At 42.6% G+C, this 26,165-nt stretch overlaps 1 protein-coding gene across 10 annotated transcripts in view; it reads right to left on the bottom strand.

The window, feature by feature from the left end:
• The window catches only part of MYCBP2 (MYC binding protein 2), a 144,914-nt gene that overhangs the window by 82,259 nt on the left and 36,490 nt on the right, over positions 1-26,165 (bottom strand). For all 10 annotated transcript variants that reach the window (XM_087726884.1, XM_087726887.1, XM_087726882.1 and 7 more), the window contains exons 17-36: positions 25,675-25,776; positions 24,644-24,763; positions 24,102-24,183; positions 23,106-23,223; positions 22,065-22,269; positions 20,813-20,966; positions 19,035-19,207; positions 16,981-17,106; positions 16,750-16,877; positions 14,717-14,808; positions 13,167-13,301; positions 13,008-13,091; positions 12,068-12,164; positions 10,498-10,690; positions 8,595-8,869; positions 7,638-7,859; positions 5,272-5,463; positions 3,956-4,162; positions 2,210-2,341; positions 770-948 (exon numbers count right to left, since the gene is read on the bottom strand). In XM_087726884.1, the coding sequence (XP_087583010.1) occupies positions 770-948; positions 2,210-2,341; positions 3,956-4,162; positions 5,272-5,463; positions 7,638-7,859; positions 8,595-8,869; positions 10,498-10,690; positions 12,068-12,164; positions 13,008-13,091; positions 13,167-13,301; positions 14,717-14,808; positions 16,750-16,877; positions 16,981-17,106; positions 19,035-19,207; positions 20,813-20,966; positions 22,065-22,269; positions 23,106-23,223; positions 24,102-24,183; positions 24,644-24,763; positions 25,675-25,776 (3,016 nt within the window). The remainder of the gene's footprint in view (positions 1-769; positions 949-2,209; positions 2,342-3,955; positions 4,163-5,271; positions 5,464-7,637; positions 7,860-8,594; positions 8,870-10,497; positions 10,691-12,067; positions 12,165-13,007; positions 13,092-13,166; positions 13,302-14,716; positions 14,809-16,749; positions 16,878-16,980; positions 17,107-19,034; positions 19,208-20,812; positions 20,967-22,064; positions 22,270-23,105; positions 23,224-24,101; positions 24,184-24,643; positions 24,764-25,674; positions 25,777-26,165) is intronic.

The raw sequence follows: 26,165 nt of genomic DNA on the forward strand, positions 1-26,165 counted from the left end.
TACCGTAATAGACCTAGGTGTGGGCACACAACCCTCATCAGTTCATGGTTTAGGCGGCGCAAAATATTTTGTTTTCTTTTAATGACGATGTAATCCCTTGCTTCAAGGTGGAGGCGGGGCCATTAAGCCTCTTCAATTTTTATTTGCTCTTCTGCTTTCAATACACCATATTATAGTCTATTTCGTCTTCATCTCTCCTCCTTGATATACTATTGAATACTCAAAAAATGTTTGTTGAGATGTATAGGTATGCTTTGGATTATATTATATGTATATTAAAAAAAAAACATTTCTCAAAAAAAGAAGAAGGTGGAGTCAGGGCAACTGAATGCATTTCCATGAATGCATTTACTGGCTGGATGCCCTTCCTGATGCCTATGGGGAGTTCACAGCAGATATTATCTCTCTGTGCCTAGAGAGAGAAACATCTGCCGCTGCCTAGGATTGAACTCTCAACCTTTCGAATGGGAGGCAAGCATCTTTACCTCTAGGCCACAACACCACCACAGGCGGTGCAAAAGAACATGCTGATGTATTTCCCTTTTTGCAAGATGTTTTTTTGCTTCAAATCTTCATGCGGATGCAAATTACTATACATTCTTTTAAATGTTACCCATAGTCTATTTGGAGTCAGGTGGCTTCAAAATGCAGTAAGTAAATAAAGTACACTTTCCTACAAATGACTAACACAACACCACGTTCATTTAAACACATTCATCTTGGCTGTGTTTAAAGGTAACACCTAATAAAACTCCTTCGGCGCGGATACCTATAATAAAGGATCTGTGGGATTTGGCCCCGGGTCTGATTGGTGCCGTTGCTGCTCAAACTGCAAGTGCTAAAAGTGAACGTCACGCCGTCCGGACACTGGACAGTGGTCATCCCTCCGTCTCCATTTGCTGTGCGACTCCCATAATTTCTCAGACGCACAGCGTACTTCATGTTCTCCTGCAAACATTAAAGCCAGAGTAAACTTTTTTTTCCCATTTATTTCAGTACAGCAGAGCTTTAAAGATAGCATTCCCATTGTTAAAATATGAAAAGGGGCTATTTTAAATGTCAGTCTTACAGTACTATTCTTGCTGAAACACCATTATTAATCCATTTATTATGAGACATACAAATCTTTGAATTACATTTGTTTTCTGCTATTCTATTGTAACATGGTTACATAGCGAACTTTTTCTGCAGTGGCCCCTGACCTGTGGAACATCCTTTCGGAGATTACAATGGGCCGGATCCCTGTAAGCCTTCTATAAAGCTCTAAAAAGTTGGCCCCGCTCCTGAACCTGGAGCGCTATATAACACCAAGGGCCTCGCATCCTAGCTTTACTGTTAAAAGGCCAGGTATCTTGCTTCTGTTAAGTAGTTCAAATTAGGCATTTTAATCAGAACCGGTATTCTGTCGGTTTGGACAGGTTCGCCCGAACCGGTAGCGGAAATCACGGGTGGCCCCGCCCATTTGTCCCCACTCTATGGCATCCCATTTGGCTTTTTTTAGGCAAAGCACATACACAGAAGGCTGAGCTCATGTGCGCATGTGGACGCTCACATTTGCAAACCAGTAGAGAAGATAAGTGAATACCATCACCACCCCTGGTTTTAATGTGGTTTTTTTTGTTACCCTTATAATGCTTTGTTACTGTTTTGTTTTTATTGTTTTTAAAATTCAAATTTTAATATATGTGAGCTGCCCAGAGTCATTTGCTGAGATGGGCAGCTATAGAAATAATAAGATAAAATACAATAATAAAATACAATAATAAAATACAATAATAAAATAATAATAAATAAAATAAAATATAAAATAAAATATACAATAAGAAAAAAATAAGAAAAAAGAAAAGGATAGGGAGGACTTTTGGTCATGAAGGCTCGGTAGAGTTGTCTGAACCTATATAATGCTTAAACTTGGTAGACAAATCTCTGGGACATTTAGCCCATCTATTTTGCATAATTCTCTAAACCAAAAGATGGAGCATTAATTTTGGCCTACTATATCCATTTCCTCCTTATGCTTCCAGTCACATTTCCTGCACACTAAACCACTTAAAGAAAGAACAGTACTGCCCTAAAGGAATGAAGTTTCCTACGGCTCCCTTGGCTGATCAAAAGTAAAGCCAGAAATAATTAACCTGCTAGGTCGTTAGAAGCGTTGGTCTTCAAGAGAATTTAGATTTTCTGCAGGGAAATCTATTGCTGCACTTACCTTCAGAGGAACGACTTTGTCAAGTTTAATTTCCGCCATCTCGCTCGGAGAATCGTCTGTGGTATATGTTCCTTTAACTAATTCTAGAGATGTCCATCTATGGGAATGAGTTGAATCTCCTGTATGATCACTCTAAATTTAAAATTTAAATTTTAATGCAGCTATAGCGTTAATAACAACAATAATACAAATGAACAGTATAAAAGTCAGAACTTCTATCCTATAAGCGTGGTTTTTTTTTAAAAAAAAACCTGAGTCCCCTCGGGAATAGGGCGGCATACAAGTTTAATAAACTAAACTAACTAACTAACTAAAAAAAATTATCTTAAAGCGTTATGGATGCCACACAAATCCACACCAGAGTAAATTCAACGCAGGTGCTTAAAACGCTCCTAGGGATGGACAATTTCTTCTTTCCCTTCCCACACACACTTGTACACATAGAAAGGCATGAGAGAGATTTATCCTATTTATATGAAAGGAAGATGGCAGATTCCCAGCAAAGACCACTAGAGGGAAGGAAAAGCACACCCCAATTCTATAAACGGTCTGAGCTTTCAATCTTCTCATCCTACTGAAGCTCATCATATCCCAAAGGTGCTTTTTTCAAGAGGCAACGGGTCTTTCTGGTTTTTATTTGAAGACGTTTCGCTTCTCATCCAAGAAACTTCTTCAGCTCTGACTGCATGGAGGGGAATGGAAGGATTTATACGCCTTGCAAACAGCTTGTCATTTGCATTCTTTTTAGAGAGTCGTTGAGGCCACTTGGAGGTTCGTCTGTGCCCTCACAATAGTGCAAATGGGTGTGGAACCTTCTTGGAACTGCTGAAAGGACCGTGTTGTAGACTGGAGAGTTGGTGAGACTCCACACCCATCTGCAAATGAGGGTGATGTTGGTGAGACTCCACACCCATCTGCATCATTCAGGTGATCCTGAGGACACAGATGAACCTCCAAGTGGCCTCAACGACACCATAAAAGGATGCAAATGACCCGCTGTCTGCAAGGAGTATAAATCCTTCCATTCCCCACCATCCAGTCAGAGCTGAAGAAGCTTCTTGGATGAGACACGACACGTCTTCAAAGTAAAACCAGAAAGTTCAGTTGTCAGGCCTGCAGCCATCTTTTCTTCTGGATCTTTGGCCTGCCACACTTTCTATTATTCTACTATGCATTTTCTACTGTGGGAAAATGGGACGGGGGATTGAACGGAGTTAGATGATATGTAGCCATAACAAAATCCTTTCTAGAAAGCCAAGGTCATCCTTTGTCTTTGCACCTCTGCACCTGACCGGAACTGGATGGGTGGAACTGCTAGCATGGCAGGGGAAGATGGACTTGTGGGCGTGGGGGCAAGATCTTGAACTTTGAGCAATACATTGCCTTGGAGTCCGATTTAATTTTGGATACTATTTGGAAACCTGACACCAGTTGCTCTTGAAAAAAACACCTTCCGGACAACTGTGACCTGGATGACGGAGAATCTCCATAGACACTCATGAAGTCTAGTTTTGTTCTCAACAAATGTGCCCCATAACTTCCAAGTATAAACATGGCAGGCTAGCATACGTCTGCACACTGGGAAGTGCAGAATGCATGGAAATGTACAAATTGTGATTCCAGAGAAAGAATCAAAGAATGACTGTGTGTATGTGTTTGAAGAGCAAAGACAACATCAACCTGGTACTGAATGAGGTTTTCACAGAAATAGGCTGGATTGGTTCTCTCTGTGCAATTCATACGTACATCGTCCACCAGGACTTCAAGTTCGTATTCGTGGATCCCTCCTCCTCCGTAAACTGAGAACCCGACCACGATGACTCCCGGTTTGTCCACGGAGAAACAGATGGCATCCGGGGAGCCATTTCCAGTGTTCCAGCTCCTGCCCTGGCTGGTTTTTGTGAATCGATTTGGGCTGGACTTGACAGAATGCAAGGAGCCGAGTCCATCGGCCTGGAGAGAAGAAAATGAAAATTAAGATGAGATTTGACTGCAAAGGATTTGAGGTAAGGTTAGGCTTCTGACATGACAATGAAGGAAGTTGTGCAGTCTGGGAACGATTTGTGAACTGCCTGATTAACCTTCTCTGCGAAAAAATATCACTAGAAACTGACAATCTCTTTTGTTTAAAATGCCCTGGGACAATGCAGCCAAAGCTGAAGCGTTTTATTTCTGGAATAAAATAAATCAAAGTAAAAGCATCATCGGAAAAGGATATCTGCATCGAATATGGGAATATAGGGTTTCCCTGAAGTCCTCTTAGCAGGCCATGAGGAAAAATAGTATGCTGGAATTAGGCTTACAGGCGCTTTTATAGCCATTATCTCAATACATTTCACGAGCAGAGTAGCGGTTTGTGGAATGTATTTCCTTTTAATGTTAAGAAGAAAATGATTCATTGTTTATTCTATTCTTCCATTACTTCACTATTCCCATGTTTATACCGTTTCCCCAAAAATAAGACCTCTCTGGATAATAAACCCAATCGGGCTTTTGAATGCATGCGCTAAAATAAACCCTCCCCTGAAAATAAGCCCTCCCCTAAAATATTTAAACGCATGCACAGCCGGTCCCCATCATTTCATGGGGGGGAGGGGGAACATGCCCCAAGCCCCCCACATGCACCTGCCATCCATGCGGAATGGCCTCACAGAGGCCGCTACCGTAAACCCTAGCTACCGTGCCCCTTCTCTTAGTGGCGGTCGCAAAAAAGAGCAGCAGGCACAGCAATACAAGGGCTGGCAAAAGTGTGCCACAGAGACAGAACTTCCGCCCCCCTCTGGATCAGCTGATCCGCGGGCGGAGGTTAAGAGGCTTCCTGCACCTCAAAAATAATAAGACCTCCTCGAAAATAAGGCCAAGCGCTTATTTTCAGGGGTCAAAAGAAAATAAGACCCTGTCTTATTTTTGGGGAAACTCAGTACTTCTTTTCGTTTCTCTGTTTTTATTGTTGTAAGCCACCTAAGACCAGCCCCACAGTGAGATAGGCGGCAAATAAATTTCACAAATAAATCAATAAAAGTGATCAAAAAGTTAGGTCAGAGTTGGTGAGTCTTTCTTACCTCAGATCCCAGTGCAGAAGCTGTGAGCTCGCTCACAATACTCGCAAGCAATCCACAGGTATTGGAAACCAGATGTGCAGAGAACAGCTCATTTTCACGTCTCAGGCTATTTCTCACAGGTAAAACTACAATCACCAACATCTTCTCAAGGACCTCGCGAAAACTTGTCATTCCAGAGATGTTCTCTTCACTCTGCAGAACCAAAGATGCACACTTAAAAGGTAATCAAGGAGAAAAGCAACCAAGAACTAAGGGGAAAAGTTCCTGACATTTTAAAACGATCAATCAGTGGAATGGCTTCCATCCACATCATATGGGTGTTCCAACACTGGAGGTTTTTAAGAAGAGACTGGACAACCATTTGCTTGAAATGCTACAGGGGTTCCTGCTTGAGCAGGGGGTTGGACTGGAAGACCTCCAAGTCCCTTCCGACTCTGTTGTACTGTTAGTGAATTTTAAGCTGTTATTTCTGGGGTCAGTGGGTCTCTCTTGTGATGGGCCTGTAAGCTGGGCTTGTAACCTGATAAAACACTTGTAACCTGATAAATGGGCTTGTAATCTGATAAAACACCTGAAGAGGTATAGACCTCTCCAGGCTACTACTAGATCCTTGCTGAAGAATATGTATTTCAATCAGCAGAACGGCAAAAGCAGCTTCTTTCTTTTGACCTTGTTGGTATAATGCTGGTTGAGGGAAAGGAAAGAAGACAACTTTCCACAGTTAGCTGAAGACATAATTTCTGCATCAGCCTGCGTTATCCCAGGGGGTTGGACTAGAAGACCTCCAAAACCCCTACCAACTCTTTGTTATTCTGATAAAATGATTCATAATGTGACACAATTCTGGACTCAATTCAGAAGTCAAACTCTAAACTGTGAGGTTTTAGGTTAAGGTAAAGGCTCCCCTCGCACATATGTGCTACTCGTTCCAGACTCTAGGGACGGAGGTGCTCATCTCTGTTTCAAAGCCGAAGAACCAGAGCTGTCTGAAGATGTCTCTGTGGTCATGTTGCTAGCATAACCAAATGCCAAAAGCGCATGGAACGTTGTTACCTTCCCACCGAAGGTGGTCCCTATTTTTCTACTTGCATTTCTAAATGCTTTCAAACTGCTAAGTTGGCAGAAGCTGGGACAAGTAACGGGAGCTTACTCCGTTACACGAAATGATACATTAAATGATCCATAATGTAACACAATGCATGGTCAGGGCTACCACCTTTTTTGACACCTCCTGTCCTGCTCATACACAAAAAAAATAAAGTGGCAATAGTCACGGCAGGTTACAACTGTTAAATAATAAGGGATGACCAACTCTTGAGGGAATAGTATACATCGAGGTCACATAGGTTTAAATTCGGGAGTTGACATATAGATATAACAGTAACTGATGTTTTTCTTGCTTCTCTGTAAACCTATCTCTCTGAGGTCATCCTTGAATATTCTGTTATTAAAATCACAAGAATATATGTATTTATCAGAGAGATATTTTTTTTTGCACTGCCTGAGACAACAGGGTGACAACCTGAAGAAGCTAAGCAGGAGCAGCAATGAGGTGGAATAATATGTGAAATCAAGAAAACTTCCCTACATTCAAAAATCACAAAAATGTCATTGGCGGAAACAAGATTGCAAAAATTGCCCTGATTGGAGGGGAGGTCTCTAATTAAACCAAGTGTCCACGATGGAGCTGATAGAAACCTATCAAAGCTCATTCAAGTTAACTCAAGTCTTTGGAACATTTGTTCTGGATTTCGCCTGCTTGGCTTGGTCAGAGCTTCTGTAGGGTCCAACAGGAACCCTAGCTGCTATGATGAACAGGTCAGAAAATTATCTGTCAAGCGCCAGATGAAAATTAATATTAATTAATATCAACTAATATTAATTTTATTAAGGCAGCATTTGTGCAAAACATAAGGCATGAATGTACATACAGCACTCCTTGCCCACTGCAGTTGTGCTCTGAATCAATGAAAACAAAGGCCCAACTATTATTGAGGGAAGACACTAACTACAGTTAAAGAGTTCTTCTCCCTTACAGAAAAATAAAGCTAAATGTCAAGCACAGGAAAATCAGGAAGTCAAGCCAGTTCAAATGAATTCTGGTTTGTTGCATGCTAGCTCTAGTAAGAAGAATCTGAATTGCTACCAGTCAAAAAACAAATTGGCAGTAGTTAAAAGTCAATGGAATTCAAGGTAGGCTGGCCTGAGATCTCTTGTGGCAACGAAAGGACTCCAAGCTGATGACACATTTGACCCCCTCCCTCAGGCTCAGCCTCATCTCCTATACACTAATGCTATCAACAATTGTGAGGATTTACCGTGTCTGGTGTTGGCCCTGCTGAAGTATTTCCGTAGCAGAGACATACCTGGCTTAGTTTTTCCATGTGCGCCACCAGAAGAGGAAAACGATGGGCGAGCGCGGAGTCATTCTCAGTGCTGGCTTGTTTTATTCCTGAACACAGCAAGGCTTCTCCATCGTAAGCAATAGGGAAGATGGAGGTGAGCTTCACAGAGGTGTGGCACAGGGCTGACATTACAGCTGCTAGCAGCCTGCTGCTTGAAGTCTTGAAGTTGGCTTCCTGGATGTCCTGGAAAAAGAGCAGGTTGGAACAAAATGAAGGGCTTCTGGGCTGCAAACAGGAGGAATTCTGCTCTGGTGTCTCTTGCACAGCTGTGTCAACACAGCTCGTGGCAAAATGGAGAAAGCAACATGTTCTGACAGTGAGAACAGTTAATCAGCGGAATGGCTTTCCTCCAGAGGTTGTGGGTGCTCCAACACTGGAGGTTTTTAAGAAAAGACTGGACAGCCACTTGTCTGAAATGGTACAGCGTTCCCCGCTTGAGCAGGGCATTAAACTAGGAGACCTCTGAGGTCCCTTCCAGCTCTGTTAATTTGTTACTCTGTCCAGGAAGGGACAGTAAGAAGAAGGGATGAATAAGAGGGACCAGAAACAAGCTAAAGATGGCATTGGAGCACAAATGGTGCTGGGAGGAGCAACGGAGAAGAAACAGTAAGAAGAAAGCCCAGTTGGAAGAGAAGGAGGTGGGAGACTCCTTTTCTTTCTCTGCCCCTTCTGCCTCATTAAGAGTTATTGACCTTTGTAAAAATGGAAACTTAAGACCTTTGAAGGATGGAGGAGCAATGGGCAACTGAGAACAAGCAATGTGTTCTGTTCCAATTAATGCCCTGCCCTGCAAGAGAAGGCATCAACTGCCTATTTGGGGCCAACCTGATGGAAGAATAAGCAATTCAGTGGTTTTGGAAAACAGGTAGACCTTTCCAGAGCATCTCTTCAAAAGCCAAAGGAAGGGAGTTTGAGTACCTGATCCAAGCAGTTGAGTAAATCACAGAGGCAAGCCCACTGCAAGGCCGGAGTGGGGTAGAAAGAGTGAAAGCAGGCCGTGAAGGTATTGTGGCATTCCTGGAGGGCAGCTTCCAGCAGGCTCAGGGGCTGAGTGAGGTAGCCTTGAGGGTCATTGTCCAACTTGATCATGCAATGGTCGACTCCTTCTGACAAGATTTTTCTCAGCAGGGTTCTCGTCTTCCCAATGCAGTCTGCGAGCCTGCTGCTTTCTTCCACCATGGCTTTAGCGGTGGCTGCAAAGAGCGGTAACGAAAGTGACGTTAGGAACGCAATCAAGAGGTTTTGGGGGTCCTTGGTGCTCTCTGAGCTTGATTGTTTTCTTGCAGACATTTGGTGACCCAAACTAGGTAACATCCTCAGTGCTTTCAACCCTGAGCTACAAATGTTCTCCTTTATTAGTCACTGCATATGGACATCAAACCCTCTGGTACACTAGTTTGGCTCATGAAACATCTGCAAGAAAACAACCAAGTTCAGAGAGCAACGAAAGACCCCCTCATTTCAACCCTGAGCTACAAATATTCTCTTTTATTGGTAGTCAAAAGTTTGAGTGAGAACTCACAGGAAAAAATAAACTTGTCTGGACAAGGATACACCTGAAGGTAACTAAACCAGAAAGACAATGAGTCCTTTGGGCCATGTGTCCTTCTCGTGGAGGACCTCAAAGAGACAATTACCTTCTATTAATCAAAGCTTTCCCCTTTGTCCAAAAAAGGAAGCCAAACATAGTAAGACTATGCCTTAACTCAACTTCTAAGCTGGGTTCAATATCCTAGCTCAGGAGTGTCAAACTCAAGGCCCCCGGGGTGCTTAAATTTCACCCATGGGGCCGGCGTGGAAATAGCAAAGGACCGGCCCGCAGTGCCTCTGGCATCCCAAAAGGCCCCGCTTTGGCCAGTAGGTGCTGCAGGAGGTGTCTGTCCCGTCTCCCCTGTCCAGCTGGCCAGCCCATGGAGGAGAACTACAATGCTGATCAGGCCCACGAAGAAATCCAGTTTGACACCCCTATCCTAGGGTATTCCCCACAGTACAAAACCAATAGCCATATTTACTTATTTCATAGACAATGTCCTGATTTCTTTGCTTTTGCCCCCAATGGAGGAGAGGAGAGACTATTTGTAGAGGTAGTAGCCGCTTTTCACCTCCTGGCTGGCTAAGGTGAATTATTCCACCATGAACTCAGTTTTACTAAGAAGAGATCCCTGTATCATTAGGAAGCAAGTACATTCAAAATAGTTTTTAAAAAAGCTGTTGTGGCCTGCCAGCAGCTAGAGGAAGTGGCGGCAGATTCGTACAGTGAGGAGGTTGGGGAGGAACATGGGCCAGTCCTGGAGTCTGGGGAAGGCTCTGATGAGGGTTCTGCATCAGAGGCAGAGAGAGGGCGAGGGCTGTATACCAGTTATCAGCTGCCTTTGGAGTCGGATATCAGTGAGGCAGATGAACAGCTGGAGCCTATTCCCAGTGTACACATGCGCAGAGCTGCCAGGAGAAGGCTAAGGAGCAATGGCCGACTCAGGAGTAAAGGGACAGTTGACGGTGAATGGCCCCTCCCATAGGGAATAAAGAGGAGCAAAAGGGGAGGGCAGTTTGCAGGAGACAATTAGTTCGATGCATTAGGGTGAAGATCTGCTCCTGACTTCTTGCCAAGTAATTGCTGCTACAGCGTGACATTTGGAAGATATCGTCCTGGCAGCTCTCCAAGCCTGAAAAAAGGCCTGTAGTTGTGAAATCTCATGGAAGGCTATTTGCTGGGACTTTGCTAGAGAGGAATTCCCTTTAACCTAAATAAAAGTGGTTTTATCGGGACAAGGAGTCTGCTTCATGATCTTGGGAAGCCTAGGTCAGAACAAAAGCACCTTACCTGAAACGGGGTAAATTTCACAGGTGTAGACACGTAGTAACCTCAAGCAGCAAGTGCCGACAAATCTCAGCCTTTCCAGATCCAGAAGGGTGGCCGTGTACTGGAACCCCTTCAGACCTCGGAGTTCTTCCACTCCTAAAACTAAGGTGGTCCAGCTCCAATGAAGAATGCTCAGCAGCGACTCAAAGCACTCCTGTTCCAAAGGAATTGTAAGGAAAGCAAAGAGGGCTCAACAAGGAGTATCCATTCATCCAGGGCTCTCAAACTGGGCAATAGGAGAGCCAGAGGAAAGAAGTCTATAGTAACGTTCCAGGGCAGCAAAACCTTAAAAGGTGATCAAACCCAACTGCTGCTGTGCATCCTCAATTCCTTCAGCTAAACACCTGTTTATGACCAGAGGATGGGACAGAAAAGCTGGCATATTCTTTGGAAAGGCTGGAAGATGATGGCTAGGAAGCTTCTTCCTTCCCCCCTCTCCCCCATGTAAATATTTTTACATTGGACTTCAGTCCAACAAATAACAAGTTCAAAAGCTATGAAAGAACACCAGAACGGCAGAATCTTAATAATAATAATCTTCTTCTTCTCCTCCTCCTCCCCTTCCTCTCTTCCTCCTCTTTCTCTTCCTCCTCCGTCTTCCTCTTCGTCTGATTTTCCTTGCTAAACTAATACAACTTAAAAAAGGGATGTGCGTGCATAATTTAGCTTTCTAGAATTTCACCTCTCATTGTTTTTCTAAAAAGGATTTGCCTAATCCTGAGGGTTACCGGGATACCTAGGAACGAGGGAGCCATGCAATGTTTCCTCAGAAGGTCAAAATGATAAGACAATGAGAAATATGCCATTGCTCTCTCTTGACAAAGTGAATTAATGCTGCAGAATAATCACAACAGAGAAACCGTGCCCAAAGCCCTCCTAAACTCCTGTCTTCTAGATATTATGAGCAAATGCATCTGCAAAATAAAGGATAATAAATTCCATGTTCACCTACTGTGTTTCTTCAGTCACTGCAGGGATAAAATGCCATCAACATAAGTTTACTTAAGAATGAATGCACATTTCTGCTTTTCAAAAAGGCCGGGCTTCAATGTGCATATCCCTTTTTTATTTTGTACAGGTAGTCCTTGACTTATGACCATCACTGAACCCAAAATTTCTGTTGCCACCCACAAAATTTTGTTAAATGAATTTTGCCCCCGTTTATGAACTTTCTTGCCACAGTTGTTAAGTGAATCACTGCAGTTGTTAAGTGAATCTGGCTCCCCCATTGACTTCGCTTGTCAGGTGGCGGCAAAAGCTGATCACATGGCACTACAACCGTCATAAATATGAACCAGGTGCCAAGCATGTGAATTTTGATCACGTTACCACAAAGATGCTGCAATGGTGAAGTGTGGAAAAACGTTCATAAGTCACATTTTTCAAGGCTGTTGTACCTTTGAAAGGTCACTAAATGAATTGTGGCAAGTTAAGGACTAGCTGTACAGTGGAAGATTTTAAATATGCAGCAAACTATTCTTTATTAGCCAACTCTTTTACGTTTCATTAAAACACGGGCAGGCGGACTCACCACGGAAACGGTTCTCGCAAACGATCGCTTTAAAATGTGCACCGGCTCGCTGGTTTGCTGTTTGCCTTTGGATGCACTTCCATCACTTGTTGGCAGCCTAGAAGGGAAATCAAGAAAGAAGAAATAATGCTGATGCAGCTGACAAGCAGGTTTGAGGGATATACAACCACATTGGTTCTTGCAGGACATGGCTTCTGATCAATGAGCTGCATTTAGATCCCCAAGAATGCATGACCAGCTGTTGTTTCTCAGAAGTAGCAGCTGAAAAATTGTAAGGTAAAAATATATCTGTTCAAACACTCTGCTTGCCAGGCGGTAGGGGGTAGGGGGGTAGGGGGTAGTAGTAGTAGTAGTAGTAGTAGTAGTAGTAGTAGTAGTAGGAGGAGGAGGAGGAGGAGGAGGAGGAGGAGGAGGAGGAGGAGGAGGAGAAGAAGAAGAAGAAGAAGGAGAAGGGGAAGGGGAAGGGGAAGGAGAAGGAGAAGACGCTATGAAAGTAGATCTTCTCTGAAATAAAATTATATTGGTTAATAATTACTGTATATATTCATTATGGACAACACTTTATACATCCAGAAAACTCCAATTAAAATACGAAAGTGTTGCTATGAAAACGTACAACTTACATTGTTGAATGTTACATGACACTTTCGGTTCAAATGTTTGCTTAAAGAAGGAAAATATATTTTTACAACTCCTGGTAAGCCCCAATTATGGGAGGAAGCTAACTGCTTCCATCATCTGTCAATCGGCTCGTCACAAGAGTCCATCACGACAGAAACCCAATATTTTTTTTACTGTTGCCTTTGTTACAAGGCACAAATAAAAAAACATATATGTATATCTTATATATACATATGTATATATGTATATATGTATACATACATACATACATACATACATACATACATACATATATATACACACATATATATAGCATTACCTGTATAAGAGTTGAGGGATCTGTCCTGCATTCACGTCTGTGCCATTATTTGATTTCTTTGAACTTTTAAACTGGAAGACAATCCTGCAAGAGGAAAACAGATTTAGAGGCCGGGGATGCTCCCTCCGTTTCAGAGGTGCCAAGGGGAAGGGGACTTACCCATCATCCGTAGTAATGGAAGCTTGTCCATGGGAGCCGCAGTCACTGCTGGGCCCAGAAACCCGGGCCCAGGCGACATACCACCAGCTGGCTTGCAGGAGGACAGGTTCGTCAAACATCATAGCGTACTTTTCCCTGAGAAAAAGACAAGCAAAATTATGGATAAGAAATTGGATGGGGAAGAAGAGGTGTTTTATAGAAATATCAGAGAAGGTGGTAAGTTAGTGAAGTTATCTATACTTGTATGGAGGTACGGAAGAGTAATTTTTTATGTTTTTTCTTTCTTTAATTATTTTTTTCTGCATTTTATGGTTTTTTTATATTTTTTGTTTACATTGTTTTCATTATTCTTGTATTCTTGTAATACAAATCCTTGTGTTCATAAACTTTAATAAAAAGTATATAAAAAGCTGCTGGAAGTAAAAGAAAGGGATATAACATTTGCTTATTTGATCAAAGTTAAAATAATATATGTTCTTATTTTTGATAACTCTTAATGGACTTCTTCTGACACTAGGATTGAAAAGTAGATGCTTTATAGATTTGCTATAGATAAGAGACAAATAATACAGGTAAGAAGATTTTTTCTATTGTAATTAAAATCCTTAATAAAAATTATATATACAAAAAGGAATCTTTCAATTTAGTTGCTTACTAATCCTTACTTGGTTCAGTGTTTTAAAGCATGTCAGTTTTCTATTTTTCTTGAGAAGGGTTTTTATGTCAGGAGCAGAATAATCATTGACTGTGTCTCTTCCAACCAATATTTTTAAGTTTCTCAAAATGAAAAGGTTACTAGACTTATTTATCACATTAAATTAATTTTAATGATATGTTCATAAAACATTGATAAGTGTTATCTCAAACAATAAGCATATTGAAGCAGTCACCCCAGAACAATGCATGTTTTCAGAATATTTATTAACTGAGTGATATGATTGGGTTGGTTCTCCTTGTTTATTGTCATTTATGTCATATATGTTTATTATACGCATAATTCTGTATTTATTTATTTTGCCATGTTTATGTAACTCAAAGAGCCGAGGTGGTGCAGTGGTTAGGGTGCAGTACTGCAGGCCACTTTAGCTGACTGTGATCTGCAGCTCAGCGGTTCAAATCTCACCAGGCTCAAGGTCGACTCAGCCTTCCATCCTTCCGAGGTGGGTGAAATGAGGACCCGGATTGTGGGGGCAATATGCTGACTCAATTTGCTAAAAAAATTGTAAACCGCTTAGAGAGGGCTGAAAGCCCTATGAAGCGGTATATAAATCTAATGAATGAATGAATGAATGAATGAATGAATGAATGAATGAATGAATAAATAAATAAATAAATAAATGTAGTGTACATTGGAGGTGATGACCCTTTGAGAGTTATAGGCAATGAAATTTCATTTTAATGTATGCCGATGAGTGTACATTCAAAGAGACAATAAGTTGAATTGTCCTCCTTATTCTGAACTGGGTGCCTTCGAGACGTTCTCCCTTTTTTAAACTGAAAATAAAAACTCAGGTTAAGAGAAGCGATTCGTTTTTTAAAATTCTACTCACCTCGCGGCACAATCATACGCCAGGACATCCGTTTCAGCAAGAAGGTCCCCATCCGTCTCATGGTCACCTCCATCTGGCCCCAACTCAAAGAGCTTTAAAAAAAAGAGAAACATTCAACATTTATCTTCTGGCTGGACTGGGAGGTCGCTCTCTTCTTACCTCTACCCTAATGCCATGATGGCGAACCTGTGGCACTAGGGTGAGAGGGAGCTGTCTCTGCGGGCACGCAAGCTGTCACCTCAGCACAGCTCCACCGTGCATGCACATGCCTCCACCGGCCAGCTGATTTTCAGGTCTTTGCTGCACATGTAGGAGGCGCACATGCATGCACGGGGAGGCAGGGGGTCACCCGAGCATGCAAGGGGGGCAGGGGGGGTACAGAGCCCCTCCCCACGCAGTCTGTTTTTGGTCCTAGGAGACTTTAGGGAGGTCTGCTAGATCCAAAAAGGGATGCGGGGGGGGGGGGGGAGTTGTGTGCACATGCCTGAGGGGGGGAGCACAGGGGGTCACACCTGCATGCGCAGAGGGGCGGGGCACACAGGGGTTGTCGCGCATGCATTGCATTATTCCTTTCGGCATGCAACAATAAAAATGTTAGCTATCTAAGAGAGTGTCTGCCCTAGTGTCTCTCTCGGGGAAAATCTAATTGTGTGCGGTTCAGCAGGTGCCAAGGAAGCAATCTGAGAACCAAAACCCTGACTCAGAGACACTGAGCAAGTGAGGATGGGCTATTATTGAAGGCAACGGCTACCACTTCAGAAGCCCAAGGCAGCCTCAGGTAGGTAAAGGCTGATAGGTAAATAAAGAGGTTACTTTCAACCTTATAAGCATCAAGCACACTCATGTCTTCTGGGAACATGTTCTAATTTTGGAACAAAACTTAGTCATTCTGAAACTTCAAACAGAACACCCTGTTTGGCATTTTCTAAAGTCAACACACCCAAACTCTATTGTTCCTAGAGTTTTAATTGAATTCACGACAAATATTCTTGTGCAACTCTTTTCAACCAGTCCAGACAATTCATTTTAGCACATAACAGAATGAGGAAGATATGCAGCCTGACTATTTATCATGCAATACAAAAGTCAAAGTTTTGAGAGCATTGGATGAAATAAATGGTGGGCTATTCAGTTTATCTTCATCACCGCAATAGCTACAGGGTTTACAGTTTTTCATGAAGCCTGATATGCTAGCCTTGCCAAAAGCTCAGTATGACTTTAGAAACTAAAGAATTATTTTAACCAATGTGGTGGATTGTATTGGTTCAGTTATTTTAATACCCTCCTTCTCCCAAGTTTAGATATGTGCCACTACATGACAACATTAGGTCTATTTTATAAGAATAATAAAGGCCACATTAGAATGGAACGGAATAGGGAACAGAATGGAACAGAACGGAACAGAATTCTTTATTGGCCAAGTATGATTAGACACACAAGGAATTTGTCTCTGGTGCAGAAGCTCTCAGCGTACAAGCAAAATAAAAATCATAACAATGATACGAGAAGATAGTAGAAAAGATGAGAAAGGTAATAGTAACACAGCTAGGTAAATATCCCTAGCCATAAAACCGTGCCGTGGGAATTTTTTGTTTAGCAGAATAAAGGCACTGGAAGCGGGGGGGGGGGGGGGGAACGGGACGGGGGGGGGGACTGTCTTTGTATCCAGCTGTTTTGGCATACAACATCCTACAGCAATACCCTATATCCAGTTTATTTCCAGGATGTGAGGGGTCTGTAGATATTTACAACTCATAGATATTATAAGCTGCAAATATCCACAGACATTCATTATGTAAATAATGTAGATACTATGACAAGGTATACTAAGAAATATATTTGAAGGAACAGAGGGAGAAGAACTTCTGAAAAAATCAAATGTGAATTGCATGTTTCTTATTAGTTACACATTTATTTTCAGATATTTTTTTTTGCATGAAAGCAAGCTTCATTCTCCTGGTATTTCAAGGGCTGCCTGATCAAAGCCATGCTATGTTCCAAATTCAGATTTGAACAACGCTCCTTTGGCCCACCTTTATCTTAGCGGTGTATTCTCCCCTGCCACCAAAAAGGCCCAGGCCACCAAGCAAGAGGTCAGTATCCGCGCAAAAACGAATGGCTTCCACAGAGTGGGCTGAGTAACCCCACCCTCCTCCATGACCTAAGGAAAAAGGAAAGCAGGTGGTCACACAACTGTCCATAGGGACATCCTGACCAAGAGGGGACGGGGTAGAGGGATCAGCAGCTAAGAAAGCGAGGGTTACTTTCAAATCGGTTGACAATATTGTAGTCTTCCTTGGAGTAGACTTTCATCACCGCGTGACTCTCCTCTTCCGTGTTCATCACGCCCATTTTTAAGTCTTGCATGGCTGCCAGAGTGTCAAGGCAACCTTTAGAAATAAAGCAAAAGTATGAATGCAGTCGGATCGTATCCATGCAAATGAAGCAGTGTGAACAGGTTAACAAAGAGTAATTGTTCAGATGTGGGTTGGGGAGCACCTGGCATGTAAGACAGTAAATCTGGCTTTCTATCTAAAAAATGCGAAAGGAATAAAACACTTTTTAAATTATTTGTGCTGTAGGATTAGAATTTTTTGTTCTGAACTAGGCTTCCCCAAAATGCATGAGGCAGAGCCCTGGTCCCGATAAAACCCCTTTTATTAAATGAACATGAATTCCTCTCATTCGCATTCAGCAAGGCCTGGCAAAAAGTCTTTCAAAATATTAAATATTAAATAATATTATTTATAGCAATAGCAATAGCAGTAGACTTATATACCGCTTCATAGGGCTTTCAGCCCTCTCTAAGCGGTTTACAGAGAGTCAGCATATTGCCCCCAACAATCTGGGGCCTCATTTTACCCACCTCGGAAGGATGGAAGGCTGAGTCAACCCTGAGCCGGTGGGATTTGAACCGCTGAACTGCTGATCTAGCAGTAGCTTGCAGTGCTGCATTTAACCACTGCGCCACCTTGGCTCTTTATGACTACAGACCTTATTTATCTTAGAAAGCTGCCATGTAAATATTTTCCAAATGAGGCGCTGTGCAAGGAAAGGCTGGGCACAGAGTCTCTGAGATTCACAGACAGATCTTCACACTCCTGAAACGAATCTAATGACTGACCGAAGAAATTGTTTCCTGCAAAAGCCCACTCGCCTTTCACTCCTCTTTTATTTCCTATGGGAGGGGCCAATCACCTTCCACCTGTGACTTTACTCCCAAGTCTACCCTGATTTCTGATTTGTTCTTTTCTTAAGGAAGCTCTGTGCATGTGCACACTGGGAACAGGCTCTTGCTGTTCCTCTGCCTCACTGCTGTCTAGCTCCGAAAGCAGCTGATCACTGCCAGACGGCCTTGGCCCCCTTTCTGCCTCTGATGCAGAGCCCTTGTCTGAGCCTTCCCAAGCCTCCAGAACTGGCCCATGCTCCTCCCCAACCTCTAACTCCTCCCCAACAGTCTAACTCTGCTGCCAGCTCTGCTGGCTGCTGGCGGGCCACAACAATTCTTCAGATCAACAAGCTTGCTGACTTATATTTATTAAAACATTTAATATCTATCTGACCACACAGCCCTTGAATGTTCCATGAATTCAACTATAAAAGCATTTTAAAAAAATAAAAAGTCGACCTCACTGACTACCTTGTGCAGTGACTGTTATGATGGTGCTGAAAAAAAATTACTTTGCAAACAAGGTGTGCATTTATAAGTTTCACAGCATCTGTCTCCTTCAGTCATGTGCTCGGCATTACAGTCAATTATTATGTGTTGTCCTGTACCTGACACTTTTGCTTTCATTTTTCCCTGACTTGCTGAGTGGAGAGCTTAAACAAGCTAGCTCTTTTGACAATCCCTCCTGCGTTCCTTCCAAAGCAAAGAGATTGGAGAGGAAGGGATTACAAGAGAGTAAGCAGGCATACATCAGGGAGTAGACATCAAAAGGAATGTGATAGCAAGCTACACAAACAGGTGTCAGCATATTCTTTCGATATGCATTTCCACTGTGTCCCGGCTTATTTTCTTACAATCCTTTCCTCTGCAATGACTATAAATACAAACATTAAATTGCTAATTAAACCAGCAAAGGAAATGGCATGCCAAAGGGTGGGGGAATGGAGGAAAAGAATAGCTGAAGTAAAATCAGAAGCACAGTAAAATCAAATTAAGTGATTTTCCAGTAAGCAACCACATCATTTAACAACAGTCAATGGTTCCAATTGTAGCCACTAAATGAGGAGTATCTGCATTGTTCTTACAGTTACCTACTCTAGCAATAATGTTTGATGTTTTGCTAGTTATTTTGAGGTGGATTGTTCATACCGAGCATGTGCAAAGCTGCATGTGATCTTGTAGTAAGAGCTTTAGATCCCGTTGGAAGAGCCAGTTCTGGACTGAGAATGCTGCAACGGGACTGTGTATCCGAAGCGGAGGGAAGTCTGGAATCGGCCACAACTGAGTTGTAACTCCACAATTCTCTTGTATTTGGTCGAAACCTAATCAAAATAATAAGATTCGATACCTTTCAAGCTGTTATTATAGCTGCGGCCTAATAAACTCAAACAAATGGATTTCAGATTAAAGGTTGCCGCTTCGTATTCCTTGTCCTACAACAGACAGGCAGATCGGTCTTATTCTAGAAAATTATGAGAGAAGGAAGACAAAACCTTCTATCTTTCTAACAATACAAATTCTACTGGAGGTATAAAATGTACAACTTTGGGAAAGGCTGGCTTTATGCTAAGGCTGAGTAGGCAGTGGCCTACGGTGTCAAAGCTTCCTTCCAAATCATTCTAAAAACGCAAATCTTTGCATTGGCAGGAAGAGGCACCATCCGTCACTGCGTCCTAGGGGGGCCACATACCCCCCCAGGGGGCACAGGCTCCATCTCAACACAAAGGTTGCCATCCAAAGTGTGTGTATCAGAAAACAAACCCTACTGAATTCAAGCTCCTGCACGAAAGGAAGAATATAAGCCTAACGAAGTAACATGGCTAATCCTTGACTTACAACAGCACTGTTAGAAGTTACAACACTGAAAATAAGGGACACAGCTGTTTTTCACACCTACAACCATTGCAGCCTTCCCCTGGCCACACGATTAAAATTCAGATGCTTGGCAATTGACTCACATTTATGACAGTGCTGGGGTCATGTGATCCTTTTAGTGATCCTTCCGACAAGCAAAGTCAATGGGAAAACCAGACTCACTTAACAACCATTCCTCAGGGGTGGTATTCCCTTTCCTTCCCTACCTGTTTGCAAATGTGAGCGCGGGCACATCCACACATGCCTTCCGCGCATGCACTTTGTCTGAAAAAGGGGCCTAAATGGGTTGCCGTAGAGCCGGGGCGGGTGGGTGGGGCCACCCGCGATTTCCACTACCAGTTCGGGTGAAACGGTCCCAACCGGCAAACTACCACCTCTGGTGTTACTATTTTAACAACTGCAGTGATTCCCTTAACAACTGTGGCAAGAAAGGTCGTCAAATGGGGTCAAGCTCACTTAACAAATGTCTCGCTTAGCAACAAAAATGTTGAGCTCTATTGTGGCCGTAAATTGAGGACTACCTGTAAACGTGATTTACCGGCAAAAGAACGAGATTGAGTGAGGCTATAGTGCAAGTTGCAGCAGGTGGCCAGCTGATCGTCGTGCATGCATGCGTGCCAGAAACCAGAAGTCTAGCTGGCTGGCGCCCATGCACCCGCTGGAAACCGGAAGTGCATTTCCCAGCACGCACATGCCCCCTGGGCACTTCCTCTTCCGGGTCGCGTCCCAGATGAGCATGCATGTGCGCGAAATGCATGTGCCGCAGGCTCCCTTTTTGGCACTCAGTGCCAAAAAGATTCACCATCACTGCCCTATGAGCTCATCCATATTCCCTTTTCTTTAAGCCAGAAACATTTCAAGGACATATACGCTGATGTTATCTCCTTACGAACGCTGGTTAAGGATTGCTGTTAATTAAAAAAAGGGGGAAAGGAAAGATTCATCATTCCAAAGCAGGATGCCTTGGTCCTTTCCCAGGTTCCCTAAACTGGCTTTTGAAAAATTATTCTCCCGCCCGGTAGTATTTTATTTCTACCCCTGCCAACACTTACCGCCAAATGACATCATAAACAGGATCTAGACAGACGCCAAACCCCTGAAGGTCTTCCTGTTCAGAATCATTAAACGTCTTACAACTTCCGTCAACTTTGTTTATCAAAAGACACTTGAACGGAGGGGGCTCCGATATGGAAGCTGGAATCAAGCCTAAGAAACACATCAGCGAAAGTCAGACATTGGGCCATTTATTTGGTCTCTTAAATGACCAAGTCATATTAAGGATAATATTCACTGCATTGACCTGAGCTGAACTTAAGAAGTTTCCCCTATCCCAAAGATAATTAGAAGGGGGTGGGGAGTTACGATAGATACACACATATATTCCTATATTCTCCTCTTGGCAACTCAACCTGCAGACATAGGTGGCCACGCTCCAACAAAAGGCAAGGCCAACCCCACCCACCCCAGTGGTCATCTAATAAATGAGGGGTTTTGTGTGTTAAGAGTGTGTACGTGCGGCCTTCGAATTAACTGCCTGGACCAGACCCTGTAATTTTCTTGGCAATGTTGTTCAGAAACGGCTTGTTCTGGCCTCCTTCTTGGACTGAGCCAGAAGGAACAGCCAAGGTCCTCCAGCTGGCTTTGTTTCTAAGGAAAGATTGGAATCGTGGTCCTGATTTCCAGCCTGATGCCTCTAACCATTACATCAACTGGCTATCCTGACTAAAATTATTGCATGTCAAAAGTTAGGCTTCCCTAATATAAGTTTAAGTGTGTACTTCTCCTCTCCATCCTCTCCTCTCCCTCCTTCCTCTGCTTTCCTTCCCCTCCTGTCCTCTCCCCTCTCCCTCTTCTCTCCTCCCCTCCCCTCCTTTCTCTCCCTCCTCTCCCCTCCCTTCCCCTTTCCTCAGATACAGGTCAAATTTTTCTGATGGAAGAACTCCCATTTTGCAGAAAAATCCATCTGCATGAGGAGCCATAGCTAGAGACTCTCTCGCACAGACAATGTAGGAAGGGCAACAAGACTGTGCCCCATAACTCTGAAGGGAGGGCAGCAAAAGATTCTCATTCATTCATTCCTGTCAGGTCCATCTGCACATCCCACCCACAGTTCACTTCTAACTGCTGATGCAGCTTTGCAAGGCAACCTGGTTCTTCCTTCTCATCCATCATGTACCCTCTCTGGGCTCCCCAATTAATTGGTAATGGTTTTGAGAAAAGAAGTCCCTTCTTAGAGGAAATTAACACATCAGCTAGAAATCCGTGGTTCCCCTGAGCTGCTACAGCAGCTAACAAGCCTCTTGCCTATGATATGCCGGCTGGCGAAAATCTCCGATGTTGCAAGGACATGAGAGTTGATAAGAGCTTCGTCAATCCGAAGGAACGTCTGATCCCCGCTGGCTCCGACCCAGGTGGCCTTGCGTCCAAACTTGGAGCCCACGTTAGGCACCGCTGCTGGCTTGGCATTCCAGTACGGAATGTCCAGGATGGGTCTGCCAAGTTGCCCTTTCTGAAAGGGCAAATTGGGAAGGGGGAAAAAAAAAGAGTAGAAAATGAAACATTACAAGACGCTCAAGTGGTAGAACAGAAATTCTCAGCTTTGTCAGCTCTGGCCCTTGCAAAAGTTCCATTAAAAACCATCTTATCAACTGTGGTCTAGCTTCTGCCGTTTTAATATCAATGATCCTATGACAAATAACTTGTGAGCCTATAGTATTAATTATTAGTAAAGGTAAAGGTTCCCCTTGTACATATGTGCTAGCCATTCCCGACTCTAAGGGGCGGTGCTCATCTCTGTTTCAAAACCGAAGACATCTCCGTGGTCATGTGGCCGGCATGACTAAACGCCAAAGGCGCTCGGAACGCTGTTACCTTCCCACTAAAGGTGGTTCCTATTTTTCTACTTGCACTTTTACATGCTTTCGATCTGCTAGGTTGGTAGAAGCTGGGGCAAGTAATGGGAGCTCACTCCGTTACACGGCACTAAGGATTCGAACCGCTGAACTGCCGACCTTTCTGATCGACAAGCCCAGCATCTTAGCCACCGCGTTCCTTAATTATTAGTATTCAATTGTAATTCGTCTGGTTGGGGATTGTTAAGAGTTAGAGTCCCAAGGTCAAAAAGACTATTTAGAAGTGAATCTGGCTTTGGCTGATAACGGACTGTGGATTCATTTCTAATTGAAAAATTATGTCTTGAATCCTTCCAGTTTTAAACATTGATAACAATCTTAAATTTAACAGTGTCCCACCCCCAAGATAGTTAAGTTTCTCTAAAGATGGAAAACGTTCTGCATTAAGGAATTGGTTTGGACAAGGAAAGTCATTTTAAGGAAAAGTGCTTACAGAGAAACTTCCAAAGGTAAAGACTTGTCCATCCATCAACAGAACAGCTGTGTGGTTGCTGCCTGCGCTGACCTGGGTGCTGGGTCCTGGTAAGGCTTGGACTAGAGTAGGACACCCCCTAAATTAAAAACAAAAAAAGCAAGCATAAATTCATCCATTTCTTGGGTACCAATGTACAGCAGGAAACTAGTCAAACCTGAAATGACACAATTAGAATAAGTAATGATCTCTTCGATTTGGGGAGCAGGACAAGGGAGGCACGTAAACTATGCAAAAAGTGAATGGATCATAACTCAATATTTGAACAGTTTAAATGTTTTTTTTCTTGATAAGCAGGTATCCACTCCTGGTGGATCTTCTGAGTTGACCTCCAAAATGCTAAGTGGGGCCAGATCTTGAAGAGCTGGGATTGGGAATGTGTAGGATTACCAGGTTTCCAAATTGGAAATGGATGATCTGGTCACGTAATGACTCGCTTAATGACATCACTTAGCAACTGAAATTCAGTCCCAATTGTGGCTGTAAATTGCCAACCTGTATAAAAGTTAACATATCTATGGTAATAACAGTGATGAAGACGATAACATAAAGATCATGACCAGACCATCAGACTCTAGCCGTCTTGTCCTAACCAATTAATAGGGGGTAACAATAATCCAGAAAAAGAGTAGCACAGTGGCCTAGAGGTAAAGTCTCCAACTCGGGAGATTGAGAATTCAATCCCAGGTAATGGCAGATGTTTATCAGAGAAAATATCTGCTACTAACTCCCTGTAGGTGTCAGGAAGGGCATGCAGCCAGTAAACGCTCAGTTTGATCTAGTCTATCCTGAATTATGGAATTACAGGATCGTAAAAAGGGAGTTTCAATGACAATCCAGAAACAGAATAATGTGACAGCACCGAAATCTTAAAGGTCTTATTCTGCAAATAATATAAATCCAAGCAAATCCCCCCACCATTAAAATTTTCATATTTATAGTAGAAGACTGACATACCTAGAATTCACATCTCCGTGCCCAAGCTGCCCGTGCTGGCCATATCCAAAAGTGTAAACATCCCCATTCTCCATTAGAACAACTAGGGAATAAAATGGGAAATCAGTGAATATCCTGGTTAACCAAGCTTCACATCATGAATTCATTATTGCAAAGAATGATCTGAGTCTCTGATATATAAATATATTCAAGTGAATAAAATTGTCTTCCAGGGCAGCTACTACCCAAGTCCTGGCCATTTGGACTCTGGAGCTACCCATGACTCTAGGCCAGTGGTTCCCAAACTTGGCAACTTTAAGACTTGTGGACTTCAACTCCCAGAATTCTCCAGCCAGCTCTGGGAGTTGAAGTCCACAAGTCTTAAAGTTGCCAAGTTTGGGAACCATTGCTCTAGGCGCACGTGCAAGCCACCCTTTTTACGCACTTATAGACACAAAGACTTGCACACTTGTGCCATCCCACCAGGTTTCAAATGCTTCTCTGACAAAAGTTCAGAATTTTTTTTTTCTAATTCCTAGATCAATCTGATAGAAAGACTCTACCTGAGTGATGAAATCCACAGCTAACTTGTATCGCTCGAAGATCGCAATCGAAGTGGACAGTCCCTGGAGGGTAGGTGGTGATTTTGCTGGCATCTTTCTCACTCCTATCTCCACTTCCATCTACAAATGTAAGATAATGAAAATCTCTCCCATTCTTGTCTCTCAATTAGCTTTACACTTTGTAGCATCAAATCTCATGCTGAGAAGAGGCAAATCCTAATATCCTAACTAGAGTAAACAGGCAATGGAGCACATGGATGTTGTCACTGTTAACTATGAAAAATAACTGCATCTCAGATTTTTCAGGTTACAGTGATAAATCAGAAAATATGATATGTTTTATGTTAGCAAGCCATATTTCCATCATCCATTCAGACATTAAAAACCTGTTATATAGTCATTATTTTTTAAAATACCATATTGATTAGGTATGCATATACAATACTCAATGCAAATAATAACAACAAACCACAGAAGTCCTGGTTTCTCTTCAAGTAAAAAGTGCTTAATGTTTTTAGCAGTATTTAAGACAATACAGGATTTACTGTGTTGTTTTAACAAAACAGTAAAGACATTTCTTCAAAAATGTATCTGAATATCCAAATGATAAGAATAAGCTCTAAAGTTTGTTACAAAGTGGATTGAGGATCACTACAAATAATTGTGGAGAAGCACCACCCTTTATTTTTCAGACCGTGTTATTTTTGCAATTCATATTTTGATTTACAGTAGTTCTACTTTTTTCTTTTAAAAACATAGAAAGCAAAAAATGAAGATAAAGAATGAAAAATTTAAAAAAATCGCAATTTTATCTCAAAAGGTTGCCTGATTGGGTTAAAACCTGAATATGATTGAAAAGAAAATACAATGGATCGATATTCCATTATCATCTTTGGGGGAAATTTTGAAACAGATTCTTTCTGTTCTTTCCCATTAAGTTTCTAAAAGGACACGGATAAAATCTAATAACACAAAATTTAATAACTGGAGTGAGGTAGGGTGGGGGAATGAAAGGACCCCCAATGTCTAACCTCTCCCTTCCTCCAGTCTGTGCCTTCTGTTCACACGTTGCCTCTTCTCTTCTTGTCTCAGCTGCAGATGTTCTTCAAGGTTAACGCCGGGCACAGGGACAGCTGCATCACACAAAGGGAAACCCGTCAACGTACACTATGCCTGTGCTTTCCACACCTGACTAAATTAGCCCAAGTTAAGTAAAAGGAGTTTTTCTTTGGGTAAAGACAGTGAGGAAAATCCTCAGGGACGACTCACACCCTGGTTGGCACTTCTTTACCCTCCTACCATCGGGAAGGAGATATAGAAGCATAGCCAGCCGCACAAACAGGCTGAAGAACAGTTTTTATCCGTGGGCTGTCTGACTTCTGAATGTGAAATATCATCATAACTACCATATTTTTCAGAGTATAAGATGCACCAAGGTTTTGAAGAGGCAAATTTTAAAAAAAAAGTTTTTGCACTCTGCAAACCTCCCAAAAATGCCACCACCTCCTTTTAAAGGGCATGA

Source organism: Thamnophis sirtalis, unplaced genomic scaffold (genome assembly GCF_051295495.1).
Source record: "Thamnophis sirtalis isolate CommonGarterSnake01/CBP01778 unplaced genomic scaffold, rThaSir2_p1.2 scaffold_12, whole genome shotgun sequence".
In the NCBI taxonomy this organism is placed as follows: domain Eukaryota; kingdom Metazoa; phylum Chordata; class Lepidosauria; order Squamata; family Natricidae; genus Thamnophis; species Thamnophis sirtalis.